At 45.6% G+C, this 20,578-nt stretch overlaps 1 protein-coding gene across 2 annotated transcripts in view; it reads right to left on the reverse strand.

Annotated features, from left to right (window-relative positions):
• MAP3K14 (mitogen-activated protein kinase kinase kinase 14) overlaps window positions 1-14,894 on the reverse strand; it is a 28,458-nt gene extending 13,564 nt beyond the window's left edge. The window contains exons 1-6 of one of the 2 annotated variants that reach the window (XM_044999553.1): window positions 14,841-14,894; window positions 6,754-7,026; window positions 5,741-5,810; window positions 2,917-3,127; window positions 2,244-2,819; window positions 1,105-1,242 (exon numbers count right to left, since the gene is read on the reverse strand). In XM_044999553.1, coding sequence (XP_044855488.1) covers window positions 1,105-1,242; window positions 2,244-2,819; window positions 2,917-3,127; window positions 5,741-5,810; window positions 6,754-7,006 — 1,248 coding nt within the window. In that variant the 5' untranslated portion in view covers window positions 7,007-7,026; window positions 14,841-14,894. Of the gene's footprint in view, window positions 1-1,104; window positions 1,243-2,243; window positions 2,820-2,916; window positions 3,128-5,740; window positions 5,811-6,753; window positions 7,027-11,335; window positions 11,467-14,840 lie in introns of those variants that run through there. The other variant, XM_044999554.1, reaches the window with a different exon arrangement.
• Between the last annotated feature and the right edge of the window lie 5,684 nt (window positions 14,895-20,578).

The raw sequence follows: 20,578 nt of genomic DNA on the forward strand, positions 1-20,578 counted from the left end.
TAAAATTTGCAACATTTTCTGGTTCGTATTAACTCTCTCTCTCCTGCACAGCTCACAAGTGAAACATATGAGAAGAGATCAGATGTATCATTTTTTCAACTTGGTTAATATATTTTTGCTTGTTTGTTTCCACCAGGTAATCAGTCAAGTTGAGATTTATTTATTTATAGCAGAAAAACAGTTTTTAAAAAAAGTCAAAATACATACTCCAAAGGATTCTGAACCCAAAACTTTCTAAAAAGTTCAGTTACCTCCCACACTCTTGACTAGAGTAATATAGGGAGGAAAAGTATCTTTAACAGCCACCAGAAAGCACATGCACTCTGATATCTAGAGGACTATGTAGTGAGATTGTGAGAGAACGCAACTTGTATTAATATACCTACCTACAAAAGCGGGGGCATAGCTAAGACAAATCTTCAAAGAAACTCCCAAGTTCTATATGCATCAAGCAACATTTCATGAAAACATCTGACTTACTATACAATATCTAAAACATGCTGGACCACGTAGGATCCTGGACAAGTATAGTTCCCTTGCAGAGCCTATAATACAAATTCACTACACTTTACAGGCACTGTTTAAACATAATATGTAAATGATAATGCCAAGAAAATGCTTTAAAAATTAACGCTCTTTTAGGGTACAAGCAGCCACACATTTCTCCAGTATACACTCATCCAGTATAGGAAGGAGCATCTAACCTTTCGCTCTTTGCTTTTGGACACACTAAGAATACAGCTAGATTCATGCAGCAGCTAAAAACATACTTCTGATCTTTAAGATTACCCAGAGTGCACATAACTTCTCTCAGCTCACACAGTAACAAAGGCACCTCACAGAGCGCTGTGAAGGTGGACAGACGACTGTATCTGACACTGAAATACAGGCTCCCTCACCTTATCACAGACAAAAGTTCTGTTTGCAAAGCATTTGTATGGAAACACCAGTTTGCCCTTGGATGCACAGCTTCAATAGCACTGACTCTCATAAGAGAGACACCTGTAGTTCTTGGGAGTTGGAATGAAAACAGACCCAGCTTTTACTTTCTTTGGCCCTTCTTTTATTGGGCATATCAAGCTTTCCTCTGTTTTCTTAAGTTACCTTTTTGGCAGCACACTGAAATCCCGTCTGTTTGTCCTCTATTTTGTAGACTTCCCCAAAAGAGCCAACACCCAGAGAGTCCTGGCACTTGGTCCAGTGAACCTCTTCCCGGTATTCATAGTCCACTGGCTTTAGTTTCTAAGGATCAGAAGTAAAGACAAGATGAAGCAAGCATGCAGGAACATGGCTGCCAATCTGCTGTGTCAAGTCTAAGAAGGAGAGCAAAGAGCGAGGATTTTCAAAATAAACTAGAAGAGTTAAGGGTCCCAGAATCACTCAGAAGTACCTCTGAGATGGGATTTTCAATTATTGCCTTCAACAAGCCCTCCCCTCCCTCTAGATTTCTTGGGTCACTGGGTCAAAATGACTATCCCTCCATCCCAACGAGAAAATGAGCCATCCCCTGGAGACCTAAAGATTTCTAAACAACAACTAGTCCATCTTTTAAAGGCTGTCCTTTCCACAGGCTGAGCAATGCAACTGGACACTGCTGTAACTGCTAGTGCAACAAGATCCAGAAGTTGAAGTAGGTGGATATTTTGTGCCTGCACAATTTACATGTGCTTCCATTGTCCCAGGAAGCCCTGCCTATGCAATGGGTATTTAGCTGTATAATCACTCAGCTTGCTGGTATGTGGAACAAGAGTGGGGTCTGCAGGCGCAAGGGAAAAAAAATCTTGCAGGTGCAGCTTATCAACCCTCTGACTACTGGATTCAAAATAAACTGCAAATTGCCTATGGCAAATAAAAGCTTGACCCATTCACCCATGTGGCCCCTTTACCATTGAAAAATTAAACAAAAGAAATCTTTGAAGACTGGCTATGTGCCAAACTTCTTCCTACTATAAACACCCACTATACTGAGCTGTTGATGGCTCTCACTGAGGCATTTTAAGCTACATGGAACTATGAAGGACATTGCAGATTGCAAGAGTTAGAGTATTGATGTAAATTCTCCCATAGAGTGTGTGTGTGAATTTAAGCACTACAGATATGACAATCTCCGAGTTAACTCTACTGGAGTCTTTTCTCTGCATCACTAAGAGGCATTTAGATGTGTAAATTCACAGTCCTATTAAACAGAGACGGGCGCACTGCCTGCCACCATGTCGGCCCAAGTACTAGTCCAAAAGTATCACCTCAGTAAGCAGCACCCCCTCATTGTCATCTGTCTCTTGAAACTGCTCCTTCAAATCCAGACCGCCTCCTCTCCACGTCTTGGCCAGGCTGGCTAAGTTCTGCGGCTCACCGAGACTCACGCTCCCCTTAAGAGCATCCACCAAATATTCTTCCACAGAAAGTTTGTCCAAGTTGGTTTCCAGGGACGGGCTGACACATTTTGGGAAGCTGCATTCTAAGCTTAGGCCAGAAAAGTGACGCTCACCATTCACACAGGCCCGATCATCGAGGAGATTAATCTCCAGAGGATTATGTTTCATGGCACAAAGAGGACTGTAAGGGAAGGGATGGAGGGTCTCTGGCTGAGGCACAAAATCACCCTGACAGTGTAGCTTCCAAACATGGTTCAGGCACTGTACTGGGCTTATCAACTTGTGCAGTTCTGGTCTGTGCAGGTTCCTTAGCGAATGGAGTTTGCCTGTGAGTAGAACTTTTCTAGGTTTCTCAAATGGTATCTGATCACAAATTGAGTCCTTGCAAGGTTCTGAAAAACAGGAGCTGTTACTGAAGAGAGTGTTTTGGTGCGTTTCATCCTCCTGGAACACAAGAGGAAGAGAGTTAGGCAGGAACTCTAATTATATTAATCCTATGATTTCCCTTCCCAACCCATGAGGCTGAGCTTGTCTCTCTCACCTGGACTGGGATCGGTGTACAACTTTCCTGTTCTGGAGTTCTGGGCCCTTGCTTAGCAGAGGCCAGTGTTTGTATTCTGACCCTGGATCTTTTCTTGCGACGTTTCTTCTTGCCTTTACCGCGATGCCTTGCCCTCCAGCAGGCTGGTGCCATTTTCCCTTCGGTAGCATGGGCCACATTGTTCGGGATTTGATCAAGACTGTCTGACCGACTACCAACAAGAAAAGCAAAGGACACATTTTAATGAGACAAAACAACAGGAGCACATCTTCCCTGGCTGACCACTGCCAATGAAACCAAATGAGACAGGAATGGACATTACCAATACTGCTTTCTCAGTAGGGAAGTTACAAATGCAGGAGCATATTTAGCATTACACAGGACAAAGACATCGTGAAAGACGGTAGACAGCACTGGGCCCACTAGAAGACACTGTCAGTGTATTTAGCAAGGCCCTGGAGGGGAGACTACTGGAGCCACTGGCAGTAAAAATCATTGGCAAGTTGCTTTATTGGCACAGACTAACTGTGTATTGCATGTATGTTTAATTATTAAGTTCATGATCTATCTTAATTAAAAGAAATCTGTAAGTGTGCTTAGAACAAAGACCTTTAAATTTGCTTTTTAAAATGTAAGAGTTAAAGAAAGGATCTGGACCAATTGTTTAACAGAGTAGTCAAAATTTAAGCCAAAAAACCTCTAGTCTGTGATGACTGCTACAGTAAAACTAAGATAGCTATGCTTTCCTAGTAAAACTATGCAAACCAGCACCACCCAGAGATTTATCTTTCAGAAGACAAATATTTACTTTATTAGTCATTCATTAGTCACCGGCCATCAGAAGTGGTTTGTTTTCATCTAACAGGTCTGTGTCCTGTTCCCTGGAACCAGCAGTGGCAGGAGAAGAGGCGAGACTGCTTCTCACATGAAGAATTTCCAATTTTAGGCAAGTATCATGTATTGGTCCAAGCATTGTAGCCATCTGCCCTTATTACTCTTTATGCAGTACCCGTAGAGTTTTTCCACAGCTTTTTCAATCATTCCCAGAAATCTCTATCACTGCACTTTTAGCTGATTTAGCAGCTGGGTTGTGAGTGCTACGCTCATGACAAGATGGTAGCACTAAGCACTGTGCATGTTTTATTGTACTTCTTACACACTTAAGGGATTACATGATGTGACTGCATAATTTGCACTTTTTCAACAGTTGCTGGCATAGAGGAAAACATCTACTGTACCAGTGGAAGGCAGCAGTGGGTATAAAACAGAAGTGTCAAGCTTACAGCCCCGTGAATCAGATCCACTCCCCTGGAAGCTTTCATCTGGTCTGTGGTGCCCTTAAACCCATATCAAAGCAATCCAGACTGGAACGTGTTCTGCAGGGCTAGGAGAAAGCTGGGCACTTGCTGAAAATGAGGAAGCTTATGCCTGATTGGCCACAGGTAATCAAGCCCCACCATCTCTTACTCCAGAGCAACAACTCTTTTCGCTGACACCATCAGCACTGAGCTCTGCTTCCAAGCTCCCCATTAAGCCGCTGCTGCTCCCCATCCCAGCCAAGGCAGAAGGGCCCCAAAGTTCCACTTCCCACTCCTGTGGCTGCTGGTCACTGCCCTTCGATTTCCCTCTCCTGCCTTTCCCTGCCACCCTTCTTTTCTGTCCCTCTCTCTGGATTCCTGGCACTGCTACTGAGTCCTGCAACACCAGACTTATAGGTGTGGGTCCTTCTCCTCCCGCCTTGCTCTTCCCGCTGCTGTTTCTAGGGAACAGGATGCAGACCCGCTCCTGCTGCCATCATTGCCCCCACCAGTCAATCCAGCCTCCCACAGCTTTCCAGAGAAAGACGTGGGGAAGGATGCATGAACCTGGCTGAAGAGACATTCTTCAGTCAGAGAAGACTGAAAGATGTCCCTTACCATGAACTTTGTTCCTCCAACACATGGACCTAAACTGAAAGGGTCTTTCAGCTTCCACCTCAGGGTGATTGTGGTGTAAATGTTCACTGGGAAAGAATCAAGATTCTAGGAACAAACAAGGATGCAGGGCCGCCCAGAGGTGGGGGGGTGAGAGGGGCAAATTTGCCCCAGGCCCCACAGGGGCCCCCCACGAGAGTTTTTCAGGGCCCCTGGAGCGGGGTCCTTCACTCACTCCGGGGGGCCCGGAAAACACTTGCGGGGCCGGGCCCAGGAGCTTCTTCGCTCCTGGTCTTCACCGGCGGGGGGTCCTTCCGCTCCGGGGCAGAAGGACCCCCCACTGGCGAATTACCGCCGAAGCAGGACCCGCCGCCGAAGTTCAGCTCGGTCTTCAGCAGTAATTCGGCGGTGGGGGCCCTTCCGTTCCGGGACCCGCAGCCGAAGTGCCCCGAAGACCCGCGGTGGGGGCCCCCCCCCGCCGCCGAATTACCACCGAAGACTGGGCTGCACTTCGGTGGTGGGGGTCCCCGCCGTGGGTCTTCGGGGCACTTCAGCAGCGGGGGGCCCTTCCGTTCCTGGACCCGCTGCCGAAGACCCCAGGCCCCCGGAATCTTCTGGGCGGTCCTGCAAGGATGACTGCAAGATAGCAAAATACACATCCCTCAACATGCTTTGTGGGGCAGCATGTCACAGGACAGGATGTGATGCAAACAAAGAGGTTGGGAAAGTTACCTGGGTAAAAAAGCGTTGCAAGTTCCCCACACTCCTTAGGAAAAAAAGAGTTAATCAATTCTAAACAGAGTTTCTTTAAATAAACTGTAGCAGTATATAAAGGGGCACCACTGAAGTAGAGTGATGTGAGACCAGTAAATACTACATGGATATATAACTTTATTTTAAAGGCCTCTCACCTGTAACGTTTACTATCAGCTATGAAAGGCCTCTCTGAAAAGGTGGGGCTGAACTCCTGGCTGTTCTCACCTGTATGAGAGAAAACAAGATCACCATAAAGCTTAAATACCAGACAGTCTCCACTGATGGCAGAAAGTGTCGGAACAAGGAGATGGTGGTAACATCTTGCTGAACCAAACAGTAATCCAGGAAAATAAGCCACCATATTGGTCATGACCAGGGATCTTAGAAATCAGTTTACCACAGAAAAATACAGAATTTGCATTTTTACAGAAAATTTCGTTTTTACATTTTCTGAAAAAAATAAATAAAAAGCATCTATAGTAGAACCCTGCACCATCAGTGTGCACACAGGAATATGGGCAATTAACACTGACAGCTCTGGGCATCAGGGTTCCTGCTGACAGATTTCATTTTAATCTTAAGAAAAAAAACCACCAACCACTCCCCCACTCACACAGATTTGTATCTGTTTTTTAATTGGAGAAGGGGGGGAGGGGGAGAGAGAGGGGGTCATCATGGAACACTAGGATCCTTGGTTATGACAGTATTTTTTCTGACATCAAACACTCCCCCAAACACTAGGAATCTTCCCTCCAGTTCTTTCCTCCACTTGCATCTCCTGGAATTTTCTCAAGAAATTCAGGACTTTCTGCCATAGAATGTTCATTGCTGGTCTTAAAATCAGGGACCAATGGCCCTGGCTTGGGACTATAGTGTGAGTAGGTGCTGCTATAGGAGCAACCTTTTGCAGCTCTGAGAATACCCCTTAGTCATGGCCTGTAACAACCCTGCTATTCCATTACTTGGCCTTTATTCAGCAGAGACTGTCACAATAATCAAAGGTTTGGTGATCTGGCTAAATGGGAACTGGAAAGTGATCACCAAATTCACCCTGCCTGCAGTCACAAAGACAGATTTGAACCCAGCTCTCCAGAGATGCAAAGCTGGTGAAATGCCCCACTGCACTACCTACTCCCCTCAACAGAAAGCATCACACTGTGCAACTTACATTCAGCCTGGGCGATGATGGAAATGGATGCAGAACCCCCTTCCGTCTCTTCTTTTGCTGTTCCTTTGGTGATCACATCTTTCAGGATTTTCCATTGACTGTGGAAGGCAACTTTCTCCGAATCTTCTACTTTGCAAACACTGCTCTGCTTCTCACTCACTGTTTCACCCAGCCCTTTAGTAGCAGAAAGCTCCTTTTGGTGCCCGATGGTGGGGTCAGGAGCTCCTTGGCATGCAATTTCCATCACGGCCATTTCATAGGTTCACAAAGACACTGCATAAAAACAACCCTTGTTATAATATTTTATCCTTCTGTAGATTCTTTCACTCAAGAGTCTCAAACAATTAAGTTTGAACATCCACATGAAGCAAGGGATAACTTAAATTTTGGTGGCACCATATGTTCCCTCAGGTCTCACAGAACAACCTGGGAGCAGTGAATAGAACTCTGGCATCCTGGGTCCCAGTCCCCTGCTCTTACCACTAGATCAGATCTAAATAACGAACATTATTTTGGGTACTAAAAAGAAAGAGAAGAGACTAATCTAGGATAAGACTGAAGATTTTTCCTTCATTTCATATTCATGTGGCCTAACTACAAACAGTAATCAAGTATTATCATTTAAAAGCCACATCCTTTTAAAGAGGGAATGGTCACTCATCTCCACTGTTTCCTGAATGATTTATCAGATGGATCTGCAGCTTCCATATTCTCTGCACATCCCCTTACAACCTGTATCTTTGAAATGGTCAATATTCCCGGCTGTTCTCTGCCCTGCACTCCCTACCATCTTTGAATTTTTCCTCTTACAGTTTTTGTGTTAAGAGTGGTTGGCTTGTTTTGGAGGGGGTGGGAGTTTTAGTTTGTTGGGTTTTGTATATTAAAGAGGAAAGTATGTTCTAGCTATTCCTTGCCTGTCATGAGTCATTTCCTCATTCCAATCCCTCCACCAGTAAAAGCAAGATCTTAAAGCAAATGCTTCTTTTATTAAACAGCTTGTGAAAATGCAGATTCCTACAGTAAGTGTAGACAGATGAATACAAGTCCCATGCCACCCCCTCCACAAAATGTAAGACAGGGAAAGGTGATGTTTGAAATAAAACCAGTAAAAGCAGAAACTCAGGACTATCCCAAGTGCATGCTCATCAGCTTATTGAGTATCACACAGAGCTCAGACTCTGCTTCTGCTGGTCGCTGCCTGGGGTAACAGAACTTAATCTAAACTTGCCCCTGGTGACTGCAGGTATGATCCTCAAACGAGCACTAAGGGTGCTTAGGACCTCTCAGGATCCATGCCTAAAGGGCCACCTTAGGAAAGAAACGAATCGTTTGGACCCAAGTGCACATACTTTTGTGTGGTTAGCAAATAAGCCACCTAACAGCCTGGCAGGTATATAAGATAAGTCAACAACGACCACATTCAGAGGCTAATTGAACACAGAACAGCTGCTGTGAGAAAGATGTGCTGGTGACAGAATCCTTCTCACTACACTAACTCCCCTCTGCCTCTTTATAAATAATGTCAAGTCCAAGTGCTGTGAACTAATTTCCCGGAGCAGCAGAGAGTCAGCCTGCCAAACAACTGACTCAAGCCACCAGTGACCTAGTAGACAAGTTCAGAGCTAGTTTCGAATTCACATTCTCCTAATTTGTAATAAGCTTACTTCAGACTCTCCCCTTACCTTCCCCTCACCCTCCCAAGACCCAGGGATATATCTGAACCCTATCCCCCAAAAACTACAAGCTAAAACATCAGTATCATTCCCAAAAACTGCACCTCAGTTTTGTTAAATACATTTAGGGAGACTGAACCATCACATCAACTTCTGGTTCCCTTGAAATGGAAGGGAATCACACAGATATACTGACACTTAAAGTCAGTGCAAGGAAGACTTATTTTGTGTGTAAATTAAAAAGGAGGAATACCAGTCTTAACAATAGGAATCCCAGGTAGCTAGTATAAACAAGGCTCTTTATTAAATACACTGTAGAGTCAACAAGTGATTCGAGTCAATGGGGCTGTGAAGGAGTAAAAAATAAATTTGGATGAGTTTACCTGTTACCTCAAATTATACTGTAATGCTCATTTCAGTTTCCAATTAAGGACAACTAAATTGTGGGAATTCTCACAGGTACAGAGTTGGAAATGGGAGATTGAATAAAAAGGACTGGCCATCATGTTTATAACCACAACATTCTCTGGAACCACAGGTTCCAATCCCCGCAGAGGAGATTCTGCCCTTCCCACATATGTAAACTCTGTTCCACGCACAATTGGAGGTGTTAATCCCAAAAGGTGCCAAGTATCCACAACTCTTACTGATTTGGTTGCAGGCATTTACCACGTCTTGGCATACAGCTTTTTTCAGTTAGATTTTACAGAAAAGGTATTTTGGCACCTAACTAATTGAAATCAATGGGAGTTAGGTGCCTAAATACCTTTGAGGATCTGGGCCAAGGTCCTGTGGGCTCTGAACAGACATTCAAGATTTCATAGCACTATTCACAAGAAGTTTGTTCCAGGGCTCCCCATTATGGGGCTGCATTGCTGGTTATCCATCAGGCTGACACCCTACCACTGCAGCAGCAATCACATTCTCATGAGGCGGTCAATACATACTCTAGCTGGTGAGAAAGAAAAATGATACAGAAATGCAACATTTATTATGACTATATTCTGCAGTTAAGCCAGGGGTTCCCAGTTTCATTAATGAAATTGCTTCTTTAATTTCAAACCTCAAGGATTAAGCTAAATTTAAAACACTTCCAGATTTCTTCCCTGCCTGACCAAGAAGACTTGCTCTGAAAAAACAGGCCCATGAAAAAGAAGAAAACCAGAGGGAGGCAGCCACGGAGCAACAGAGTTAGGAGAGGCAAATGCTATACCACCTATCTGCAGTTGACCTCACTTAGCTCCATCGTAGTTAAAAAACTAACTGCACCTTGTCTCCTTTAAGATCTTACAGTGAGATAGCTAACATGCATCAGTTATCTCACTGTAAAAGCCACACCTTTTTTGGCAGCAAAGACATAGCCATAGCCTACCTTCCCTCACAGGAGCAGCAAACTGAAAATTACCGTACAGCACTACTGAAGACGTACAGCCATTGGTCTGATGGCTTCAGGGGCTCTTTCCCCAAATAACCTCACACACAGAGCCTAAAGGAATTAGGCACCCAAATGCCACTGAAGTTCAAAGGGAACAATGTGCTCAAATCCCTTCAGCTCCATTAAAACCCCAGCCTTGATCACTGCGCTTTTTTGATGCACCACTCATCCACTCCAGTTCTTTGTCTGAACATTGTCTACTTCGATTGGAAGCTCTTTGGGGCAGGGACTTTGTCTCTTCAGACAAGCACACTTTCACTGTGATTTTAAATAAAAACTTTATACAAGAGCTAGATTTATAGCTGGACAAGGGTGAAGCAGATCAGAGTATTTCAAAGTCTGAAAGTCTAAAGCACATTATATCTGCTCCTAATCAGTTGCTGTTAAGACCAAATCTCCCCTGCCAATTGCTATTTTGGAAGGGTTCTAGTCAGCATTTTGTCAGGGCAGTCAGGCAACTTATATTTTGCCATTTGGGAGTTCTGCCTTAAGTCAATTTATACATTTAAGAGGGCTACTTTAAAAAAAAATCTAAGGCTATTAGAAGAAATGTATAGCTACAATGTTCAACAACTGTTTCAGACTGACATTGTTTGAAATAAATAGCTGCCTCTGGGACATGAGTTTTATGAGCAATGCATTTAACTCAGGTCACCCATAAGCTGCTTTTGGTTTATTAGAACATGCAATTAAAGTCTTAGCAACATTACTTTGCTGACCTATACCTGGCTACCAAAAATGAAGGTTCACAACTACAGGATGGAGCCAGGAATTTACACATCACACCAACAGGGAATGCTACGTTCCCATCCCCTAGACTGAGGGGTTTTTGGGACCTCTAATTCCCAACAAGTGTACTCCCACCACAGGCAGCAACTGAGGAAGCAAAGAGTAGTCCAACTCTCAAATGTCTGAGAAGTTAGACAACATGATGGTAAAAAAGATACTTGAGCCTGTATGATCTCTTACCTACATCATAGCTTCCACAAGGAGAACAGCACTTGTGGAAAGTTATAGGTCAGTTATAGGCCCAGAGAAAAACCTTAGAGCAGTCTATATTCTGTGAAGCTGAGAATTTCTTACAGAACTACAAGATGCCAATTCCATCATGTAAAAAGTGCATTATCAACTCTGACAGTTCTTAAAAGTTTATTAGGCCTTCTTTAAAGCTTAGAAATGTTTTTCTGCCATCTTTTCCTTCCTCCATTTGGCTGGTATACATAGACCTCCTCCACTGCCCATGTTTCAATGAAATTGAAATTAAGATAGTTCTGTTTTTTCCTTGTCAGTTCAAGCCATATTATGGCAGCATAGCTCTGGGGTTGTTTGTTAACTAGCAGAGTCAGCACGAGGAAGTTTCAGTTTGTCCCAGAATTGATTAAAGAAATATTTAGAACACAAAGAACATTCCCTCCACAATTTATCGCAATTTTAAGGTATCCGCAAAAAGATGATTTCTGGAAATCTTGGGTACCTGATGGAGTTAAATGTAGGCTTTGTGCAGAGACTTGGTGTTTGATGGCTGAAAGCAGCGTGGGTTAAATGACTTGTTATCCTTCCACAGAAGGTTTCCCCCACTTCTTGCACTACACTTCTCCTTCCACAGACAAGTGTATCTATAAGCACCAGAGAAGGTTAATTGGTCCATAATGGATTGGCAAGTGCTCCTATGCAAAACAGTGTATTCTAATGAATTATCATCAGGCTAGAAGAGTCATATTAAAACAGCTTTCCTCATGTTAATATCTTCAATTAAGCCCCAAAAGTTTTCAAAATGTAAGTTTGTGTCATTTATACTGCTTACTTTTTACACTTCAGAGTGACTAATGAACTAGAATAGTAATAAGAAACAGTAGGGTCATGCACCACTACAATGCTGCAGGGAAATATTTGTTGGGATTTAAAACTTCAGTGAATTTTTAAAAATGCTTAAACATGTCTCTCTTTAATTCCCCCACCACCACACACACACACACGTGTACGTCTAGGGCCCAAACTACCTCTGAATGACATTCTTTCCATATTATTGAAATAGGATGAGATTAGCAAAAGCTATTTGCCCAAATGTGACATACCTTCATGTTTACCCATTTCATTCACGTTAGTTGAGTTAATATTTACAAAATGCTTTGCAAACAACTCTCACAGAAGCTGCAATTATTAATTTAGTAAGCAATCTAGACAAGGTTTTATTTTCAATGACGTTTAGTTGTTTGTACATCTCCATCAACCTTCATGATCCAGTAATCCAACACAACATCCTAACCTCATTTTTTTTAAAAGTCACTTCTTAGGCAAGCTTATTTGCTAATATTATAGCCCCAGCTTAAAATAAGATGGTATTTAAAAGGGACAATCCCATCTAGGTCCTATCTACACTACAAAAAACTTGGTATGCATACTTCCACCTTTTCATGTTCTCTGTATGTATAAATATCTCCTGTCTGTGTGTTCCATTCTATGCATCCGAAGAAGTGAGCTTTAGCTCACGAAAGCTCATGCTAAAATAAATTTGTTAGTCTTTAAGGTGCCACAAGTACTCCTGTTTTTTTTGCAGTATTACAATAATTCAATGTTTTCTGTGTAGACAGGACGAAAGTGTCACCAAATATTATAAATATTGTAAAATCCAATGCCAGAAGACACACTAAAATGGTTTGGTCCCATCTACACCAACCATGCTACTTCTCCCCCAGACCCTTACATGACATATTTTGTAATATCACAGGAAATCAGCTTTCACTTACATGATTTTACTAAACTTAGTAGAGATCAAACCATTTCCATATAAACGTCATTTAAATATTCCCCTTTAATCTTGTGAACCCAAACACAACATCATAATGGTGAATGAGACCCAGAAAGTCAAACTGACTCATTTAGTTTCACCGTCCAATCTGAGAAAAATACTATTAGTCAAACAGATATATTGAAAAGATGTATAGTATCTACAATTTCAACTTTTAGATTGAGAGCCATTTACATAGCTGTTGCTACTAAAAAGATTAAAGTAACAGTATACTATTCAGAGACTGGGCTTCTTGTGACAGCTGTCACTTAGTAGCTCAATTTTTTTGACTGAGCTGTCAGTTATAATTGCACAGCCATTAGATTTAAGAGAGTTAAATGTTAATATAAAAATTTATAGCACTTTTGATGCTCAGATTAATTTGAAATTAGGATTTGGAGACATCCATATGCAGACTCACACTGTGCATAGACAAAGAGGAAATATCACTTGTATGAGGGCTCAGAAATCCGATTTAAAAAGCAATTTGCAAGTTGTTTATGGACACCAATTTCATGCTGCCACTTTCAATTCGTGCATGGTAGCGCATGTATGTTTCCAGCTTAACTGATATTAAGATGAAGCAGACAGGAAGCATCTGAAATCAACCGCACCAGTGACTTATTAATCAGCAAAGTAGTATTTTAACCTTTTGTCAAAAAAAGTTGTTTTAAAGAGAAGTGATATGGTCAGATAATGAGTGGTGAGTAAACAGACAGTTAAACTGAACTTCAGATCTTATTCACTTGTATATTTTGATTGGCTGATCTCAAGGTCTCTGCCTCATTCTCTCCTCCCCATTGTAAAGGATAGCTTTTGTAGATCTGCACCTAACAACTCCCAATCAAAACAGCAAAGTCTGCAATTTAATCTCCTAATTTATTAGGAGTGTGTTTCTTTGCTGTGAAAAGCAGAGAGCAGGCAGGAAGCAAGGTATTTCAAAAATCAAAAGGGAAAGTCTGCTCACTAGTAGAAAAATACCATCTAAGCTAAAAATGTCTCTTTCGACCTCATCTGAAGCTCTCACCAGAACACATGGAAAAGAAAGAGCAGGTTCAATTGAATTCAAGGCTCCAGTATTTGTAGAATGAAAATATATATTAGTCAATGAGATCACTTAGGAATACTATGCTTCCCCCTCCCAAAGAATGTTTCATGAAACAATTGTTCATTTGCTAAAAATATTTCACATAAAGTTGATAATAAATGTGAAGGTGTTTAGGGTTGGACAACACAGGGGTGGATTCCAAAGGAACAGAACAACATTCAGCTATATATACCTTGACTAAATAAATACATACACACAAATTTCAGAGCTATTAGGTATCTGCCACTCTTTCAGCACCCCACTGAACGAAGTTGATGTTTTGCTGTTACTCTCAAAACATTCTGGATATCAGAGATCACTGGCAAAGCCATTCATGTCAAATTGTAACAGACTAAAATAAGAGAGAGTTTAATTTACCAAGTTCAATCAAACAGCCTTTGCTGACGCTTCCCGACCGAGGGTTCAAACTGAGGAAGTCAGTTTATTACAGGAAACAGCTCGGATTTCTGGTATAGGAACTTTTTTTTTTATACAAGCGAGTTACTTTAACCGCGGTTTTGCTGTTTAGCATGTTGAACAGACTGAACTCAATATTCTAAGGCTGGGAGCCTGATCACGAAGACTGACACGGGGCCGCTACGGTTCCTTGCCTTGGTCTCCAGCCGGCGGCGCGGTAACTAGGACACCCGCCCTTGCGGGGAGCCCTGCCCCGAGCCCCCCATTTCACAGCCCGGCCACCCGCATGGCCCCCCCGCCACGGCCCCGCAAGCCGCGTGGGGAACCAGCGCCCCCTGCAGGCGCCGGCCGGCCAGCGGGCGGACTTCCCGACGGCAGCGTGCGCCCGCCCGCCCGCCCGGCGGGGAGGAACCGCTCGGGAAGCTGCGCGGGCCCGGGGCCCCTCACGCCAGCCAGGCGGCGGCCCCCGCCCCCGCGGGCAGCGAGCGCTGGGCTCCCCGAGGCGGGGCGCGGGGCCCGAGGGAAGCGCCCCGCCTGGGCAGGACCTGGCCGCCTGGCGGGGCCCGGCCCGGCCCGGCCGCTGGGTGCTGAGGGGGGAGCGGCGGGGCCCCCGCCCGGCCGGGGGAGTCACGGGGCCGCGCCGCGGGGGGAGGGGCCCGGCGGCCGGCACGCTCCGTGCTCACCTACCGCTCCGGTCCGCGCGGGGGCCTCGAGCGCGGCGCGGCCCCTCAGGCTCCCTCCACGGCGCCTGAGAAGTTCGGGGCCGGGGGCCGTATCTGCCACGGCACCTGCCTGGCCACGCCCCCAGGCCTGCCGCCCAATAGCCGCGGATTATAGCCTGCTGCCCACGCCCCTTCTCTGATGCGGCCCCGCCCAGCCGCCCGGCCCCGCCTCCTAGTCACGCCCCCTCCAGCCCAGGAACCAATCAGCGCGCCCACTTCTTCTAGCCCCACTCCGCCGGTTCGGAAGCGATGACCGCTCCCGCCCCCTGGCGCTACGAGGCCCAGCTCTCGGCTTTCATTGGGCGGATGGGGCCTGTGGTTTCCCAGAAGTGGGCGGGGCTTCTTGCAAACCATTTCCCTTCCCCCTCTGGGCGCGGCAGGAATCCTCCAATGGCGCGTGCGCAGCCAGCCGAGCGCGTGGGAGGAGGGAATGTCTGCGTCTTGGTGCGCGGGCGCATGCGCAGGTTGAGGGCCGCCGGCTGTTTATTTACCAGCCGCTGAACTGAGGGGGGAGGGGAGCGGAGCTGCGCGTGCGCATGAGGCCGTTAAGCCGCTTTTGACTAGTGGAAGCCCCGGTCTTCCCGCCATTGTTTCCTCAGGGAGGGTCCGTAGCGTGACGCGGCGCCGAGGGCGGTGGCTGGTCACAGCCCTAGTCGTGCTGGCCCGGCTGGGTCAGAGCCGGGGGCCGCGGTCAGGGATCCCCCTGTGGCCCCGGCCCACAGCCCCTGAGGGACCTGCCCTCCAGCGCCGCTAGTTCTCGTGGCCCCGGTTAGACTTCGGCCTCCGCCATGTCCCCTGACCCCGAGCTGCTCGCGAGCTGCGCGTCTCCTCCCGTGCCTGCGCAGGGGGCGGCAGCGATGGCAGCGGCTCACCTCAGTGAAGCACTGAAGGGACTAAAGAAACCCACGGCTAAGGCGCGAAGCGACGCCTCGGCCAGCTCCTGCCTCCCGCGCCCGCTGCGCGGGGCGTGCAAACCAGCCCCCGGGAGCCCCAGCCGCGGCCTTTCCCCTCAGCCTGGCTGAAGCACAAACAGCTCATCTCAGCCTTTCCCCCCGCAGGGCGCTTCGGGATGACAGGAACTCCACGGCCGGCCGGCCGGCCTCCCCCGCCGCAGCGGGCGGCCAGGGCTGGTTCCCAAGCCTGAGGGTTTGGCAGAAGTAGCTCCCTAAGCATTTGGTCCAGTCTCTTTTATTTATAGCCAGTGAGCCATATCATTGTGATTCTTAACTCCCTGCAGTTCCTCCCAGCTTGCTATTGCTCACTTTTGTAATTAAATTCTGAGGTGTTTAAAGGAAGTTTTTCTACAATGATTAAATCACTGAAATGTGCCCCTAAGTGCAAAGGAAAAGTGGTTGTGGGAGCTGTTAAAGTTACAATGTGTACATAAATTATTATTCATCCTAAGGCTTTTTTGGATTAAGTATCCAACTATTCTGTGGGCCAAAAGGTGAGGTCCTCAGTCCTGCCAACTCCCATTGACTTCATGGGATTTCTGCTCTATGGCTTTGCTGTTCCTTCTCCAGTTTTGATGTCTCATTTTAAAGATAGCAAGAACTTTTTGAAATTCAGAATTTGTTGCTAAATATACCATTAGATAACTGTATTCCCTTTTGTGTAAGCTTGCTGTGTGTGCACACACACACACACACCACTGTCAGACTTAATCATAGAATAGTGGGGTTGGAAGGGACCTTAGGAGGTCATCTAGTCCAACCCCCTGCTCAAGGCAGGGCTAACCCCCAGACAGATTTTACCCCAGTTCCCTAAATGGCCCCTTCAAGGATTGAACTCACAACCCTGGGTTTAACAGACTAATGCTCAAACCACTGAGCTATCCCTCCCCCTCTATGTGATGCACTAGTTCAAGTGTGAATGTCATAAGCCTTAATACCATTCTAGATAAAAGGAAATTCTCCTTTAACTCAGGTGATGGGGATTTGGGTGATTGGAGCAGCAGGAACCAAGTTCTCTCCCTTCATAAATTGCAAAGTCCTTTGTGGCCATTTATCTGTCACAATCCCATCACTCAGCAATTGGCTGTTCATACAGCAGCAGTAGCATGTGGGTAAAACATGAAAAAAAGGTGAGAAGGGAGAACTATGCTCAATGTAAAAATTCTACCAACTTGTGCATTTCCTAAAGTATCAGCCAGTGTTTACCTAAAATGATATAAAATAAGGCAGAAAAGGAGAGGATAACAGGTGTGGTAGCACCTAGATACTGCAGCTACGTGGGGTGCTCAGTTGGCTAGTCATGTACTCACCAAGAATAAGTAGTGAGCCTCTGAGCAATATGAAATAGTAACATTTAAAAGGCTCTCTCTGAATTAGTCTTTTACTGGGTGGGGTATAGGAAAGCTTCTGTGATGTCTCCTTGAGTCACATCTAGTTTTTAAGTATTCTGGAAGAAGGCAGACCAAAATGAAACCTTTTCAAGAATTAGAACTGGCCCCAGGTGGTACGTGTGACCACCCTGCTATAGTGAGCAATGAAGTTTTCAGAAGATCAGATAGCCTTTCCCCTTTTTATTTTAGCCTTTTCCCTTCTGAGAAAGACCTCCTCTCTCTCCTTCTGCACTTTGCTGCTGCTGTTCAAGAGTCTTTAAACATTGTATATTTCCCCCGGTGACCAGACAGCAAATGTGAAAAATCGGGATGGGGGCAGGGAGGTAATAGCCTATATAAGACAAAACCCCAAATATCAGGACTGTCCCTATAAAATCAGGACATCTGGTCATCCTACCCTTAACTGTTGTCAGCTGATTTAGTTTTCAGCTTCTGTTTTACATGGATAAGGATTTCCGCATGTGATTTCAGGTCTTCTCCCTAGGACAGATAGGAGTTCTGAGGGAAAGGAGTTTGTTTAGCAATTGTAGCCTGATGTTCCCTATGCATTTGTGCAGCATCTGGCCACCCACTCACTCCCTTTGGATTGGCTATGGGCAGCAGACTTCTTGTGGCCTTTGTAAGTGACATGCTGTGGCTTGCGGGAGGATGACTAACAGCCTGCAACAAGCAGCTTTGAACAAAAACCACCATGGAGGATGCTCTGAGCAATCTTGAAACTTCAGCTGTAGCAGGATCCTGTTTTTCTGGTTAAAGGTACACAGTCAGTTCCCTCCGCCTCAAGCACACACTGTCTGAATGCTGCCATGTGCCCAGACTTCCCTCTTCTACATGCAGTCTTGTCACTGGGCCATTATGCCCTTAGGGTAGAGTTCCTCAGCCTTTAAACTAGAGTAAGGTTCCTTCATAAAGGAATGGAGTTGCACAAAGCCACAAAATAATCCCATCATAACATGCAAGTTGCACAGTAATGTGGTGATGTGTTATCATAATTACCAGAGCATATTATACTTTGCAGTTAGCAGGCCTTTCCATGACTACTTAGTCCGAGCCAGGACAAAAGGAGATCCTGAATGGTGACACCAGGCATCACCAGTTGTGTTGGTCAGTCTGAGAGCTTGAGAACCGCAGGATCTGGTATACCAGCCCTAGGAATGCTCAGCTGAAATAGTGTTGCAATTCTTTGAACTAATGATCAGTCAAGACTCTTCCATCTCTTAGAATCATAGAATCTCAGGGTTGGAAGGGACCTCAGGAGGTCATCTAGTCCAACCCCCTGCTCAAAGCAGGACCAAACCCAACTAAATCATCCCAGCCAGGGCTTTGTCAAGCCTGACCTTAAAAACCTCTAAGGAAGGAGATTCCACTACCTCCCTAGGTAACCCATTCCAGTTCTTCACCACCCTACTAGTGAAAAAGTTTTTCCTAATGTCCAACCTAAACCTCCCCCTCTGCAACTTGAGACCATTACTCCTTGTTCTGTCATCTTCTACCACTGAGAACAGTCTAGATCCATCCTCTTTGGAACCCCCTTTCAGGTAGTTGAAAGCAGCTATCAAATCCCCCCTCATTCTTCTCTTCTGCAGACTAAACAACCCCAGTTCCCACAGCCTCTCCTCATAAGTCATGTGCTCCAGCCCCCTAATCATTTTTGTTGCCCTCCGCTGGAATCTCTCCAATTTATCCACATCCTTCTTGTAGTGTGGGGCCCAAAACTGGACACAGTACTCCAAATGAGGCCTCACCAGTGCTGAGTAGAGGGGAATGATCACATCCCTCGATCTGCTGGAAATGCCCCTACTTATACAACCCAAAATGCCATTAGCCTTCTTGGCAACAAGGGCACACTGTTGACTCATATTCAGCTTTTCGTCCACCGTAACCCCTAGGTCCTTTTCTGCAGAACTGCTGCCCAGCCATTCGGTCCCTAGTCTGTAACAGTGCATGGGATTCTTCCATCCTAAGTGCAGGACTCTGCACTTGTCCTTGTTGAACCTCATCATATTTCTTTTGGCCCAATCCTCTAATTTGTCTAGGTCCCTCTGTATCCTATCCCTACCCTCCAGCGTATCAACCACTCCTCCCAGTTTAGTGTCATCTGCAAACTTGCTAAGGGTGCAGTCCACACCATCCTCCAGATCGTTAATGAAGATATTGAATAAAACCGGCCCCAGCACCGACCCTTGGGGCACTCCACTTGATACCGGCTGCCAACTAGACATGGAACCATTGATCACTACCCGTTGAGCCCGACCATCTAGCCAGTTTTCTATCCACCTTACCGTCCATTCATCCAGCCCATACTTCTTTAACTTGCTGACAAGAATACTGTGGGAGACTGTATCAAAAGCTTTGCTAAAGTCCAGAAATAGCACATCCACTGCTTTCCCCTCATCCACAGAGCCGGTTATCTCATCATAGAAGGCAATTAGGTTAGTCAGGCATGACTTGCCCTTGGTGAATCCATGCTGACTGTTCCTGATCACTTTCCCCTCCTTTAAGTGGTTCAGGATTGATTCCTTGAGGACCTGTTCCATGATTTTTCCAGGGACGGAGGTGAGACTGACTGGCCTGTAGTTCCCTGGATCTTCCTTCTTCCCTTTTTTAAAGATGGGCACTACATTAGCTTTTTTCCAGTCGTCCGGGACCTCCCCCGATCACCATGATTTTTCAAAGATAATGGCCAATGGCTCTGCAATCTCATCGGCCAACTCCTTTAGCACCCTCGGATGCAGCGCATCCGGCCCTATGGACTTGTGCTCGTCCAGCTTTCCTAAATAGTCCCGAACTACTTCTTTCTCCACAGAGAGCTGGTCACCTCCTCCCCATACCGTGCTGCAGAGTGCAGCTGTCTGGGAGCTGACCTTGTCTGTGAAGACAGAGGCAAAAAAAGCATTGAGTACACTAGCTTTCTCCACATCCTCCGTCACTAGGTTCCCTCCCTCATTCAGCAAGGGGCCCACACTTTCCTTGACTTTCTTCCTGTTGCTAACATACCTAAAGAAACCCTTCTTGTTACTCCTAACATCTCCGGCTAGCTGCAACTCCAAGTGTGATTTGGCCTTCCTAATTTCACACCTGCATGCCTGAGCAATACTTTTATACTCCTCCCTGGTTATTTGTCCAATCTTCCACTTCTTGTAAGCTGTTTTTTTGTGTTTAAGACGAGCAAGGATTTCACTGTTAAGCCAAGCTGGTCACCTGCCATATTTACTTTTCTTCCTACACATCGGGATGGTTTGTTCCTGCAACCTCAATAAGGTTTCTTTAAAATACAGCCAGCTTTCCTCGACTCCTTTCCCCGTCATGTTATTCTCCCAGGGGACCTTGCCCATCATAGGTCCATGATATTCTACTCT

The sequence above is a fragment of the Mauremys mutica genome, chromosome 25, assembly GCF_020497125.1.
Source record: "Mauremys mutica isolate MM-2020 ecotype Southern chromosome 25, ASM2049712v1, whole genome shotgun sequence".
NCBI classification, from domain to species: Eukaryota; Metazoa; Chordata; order Testudines; family Geoemydidae; genus Mauremys; species Mauremys mutica.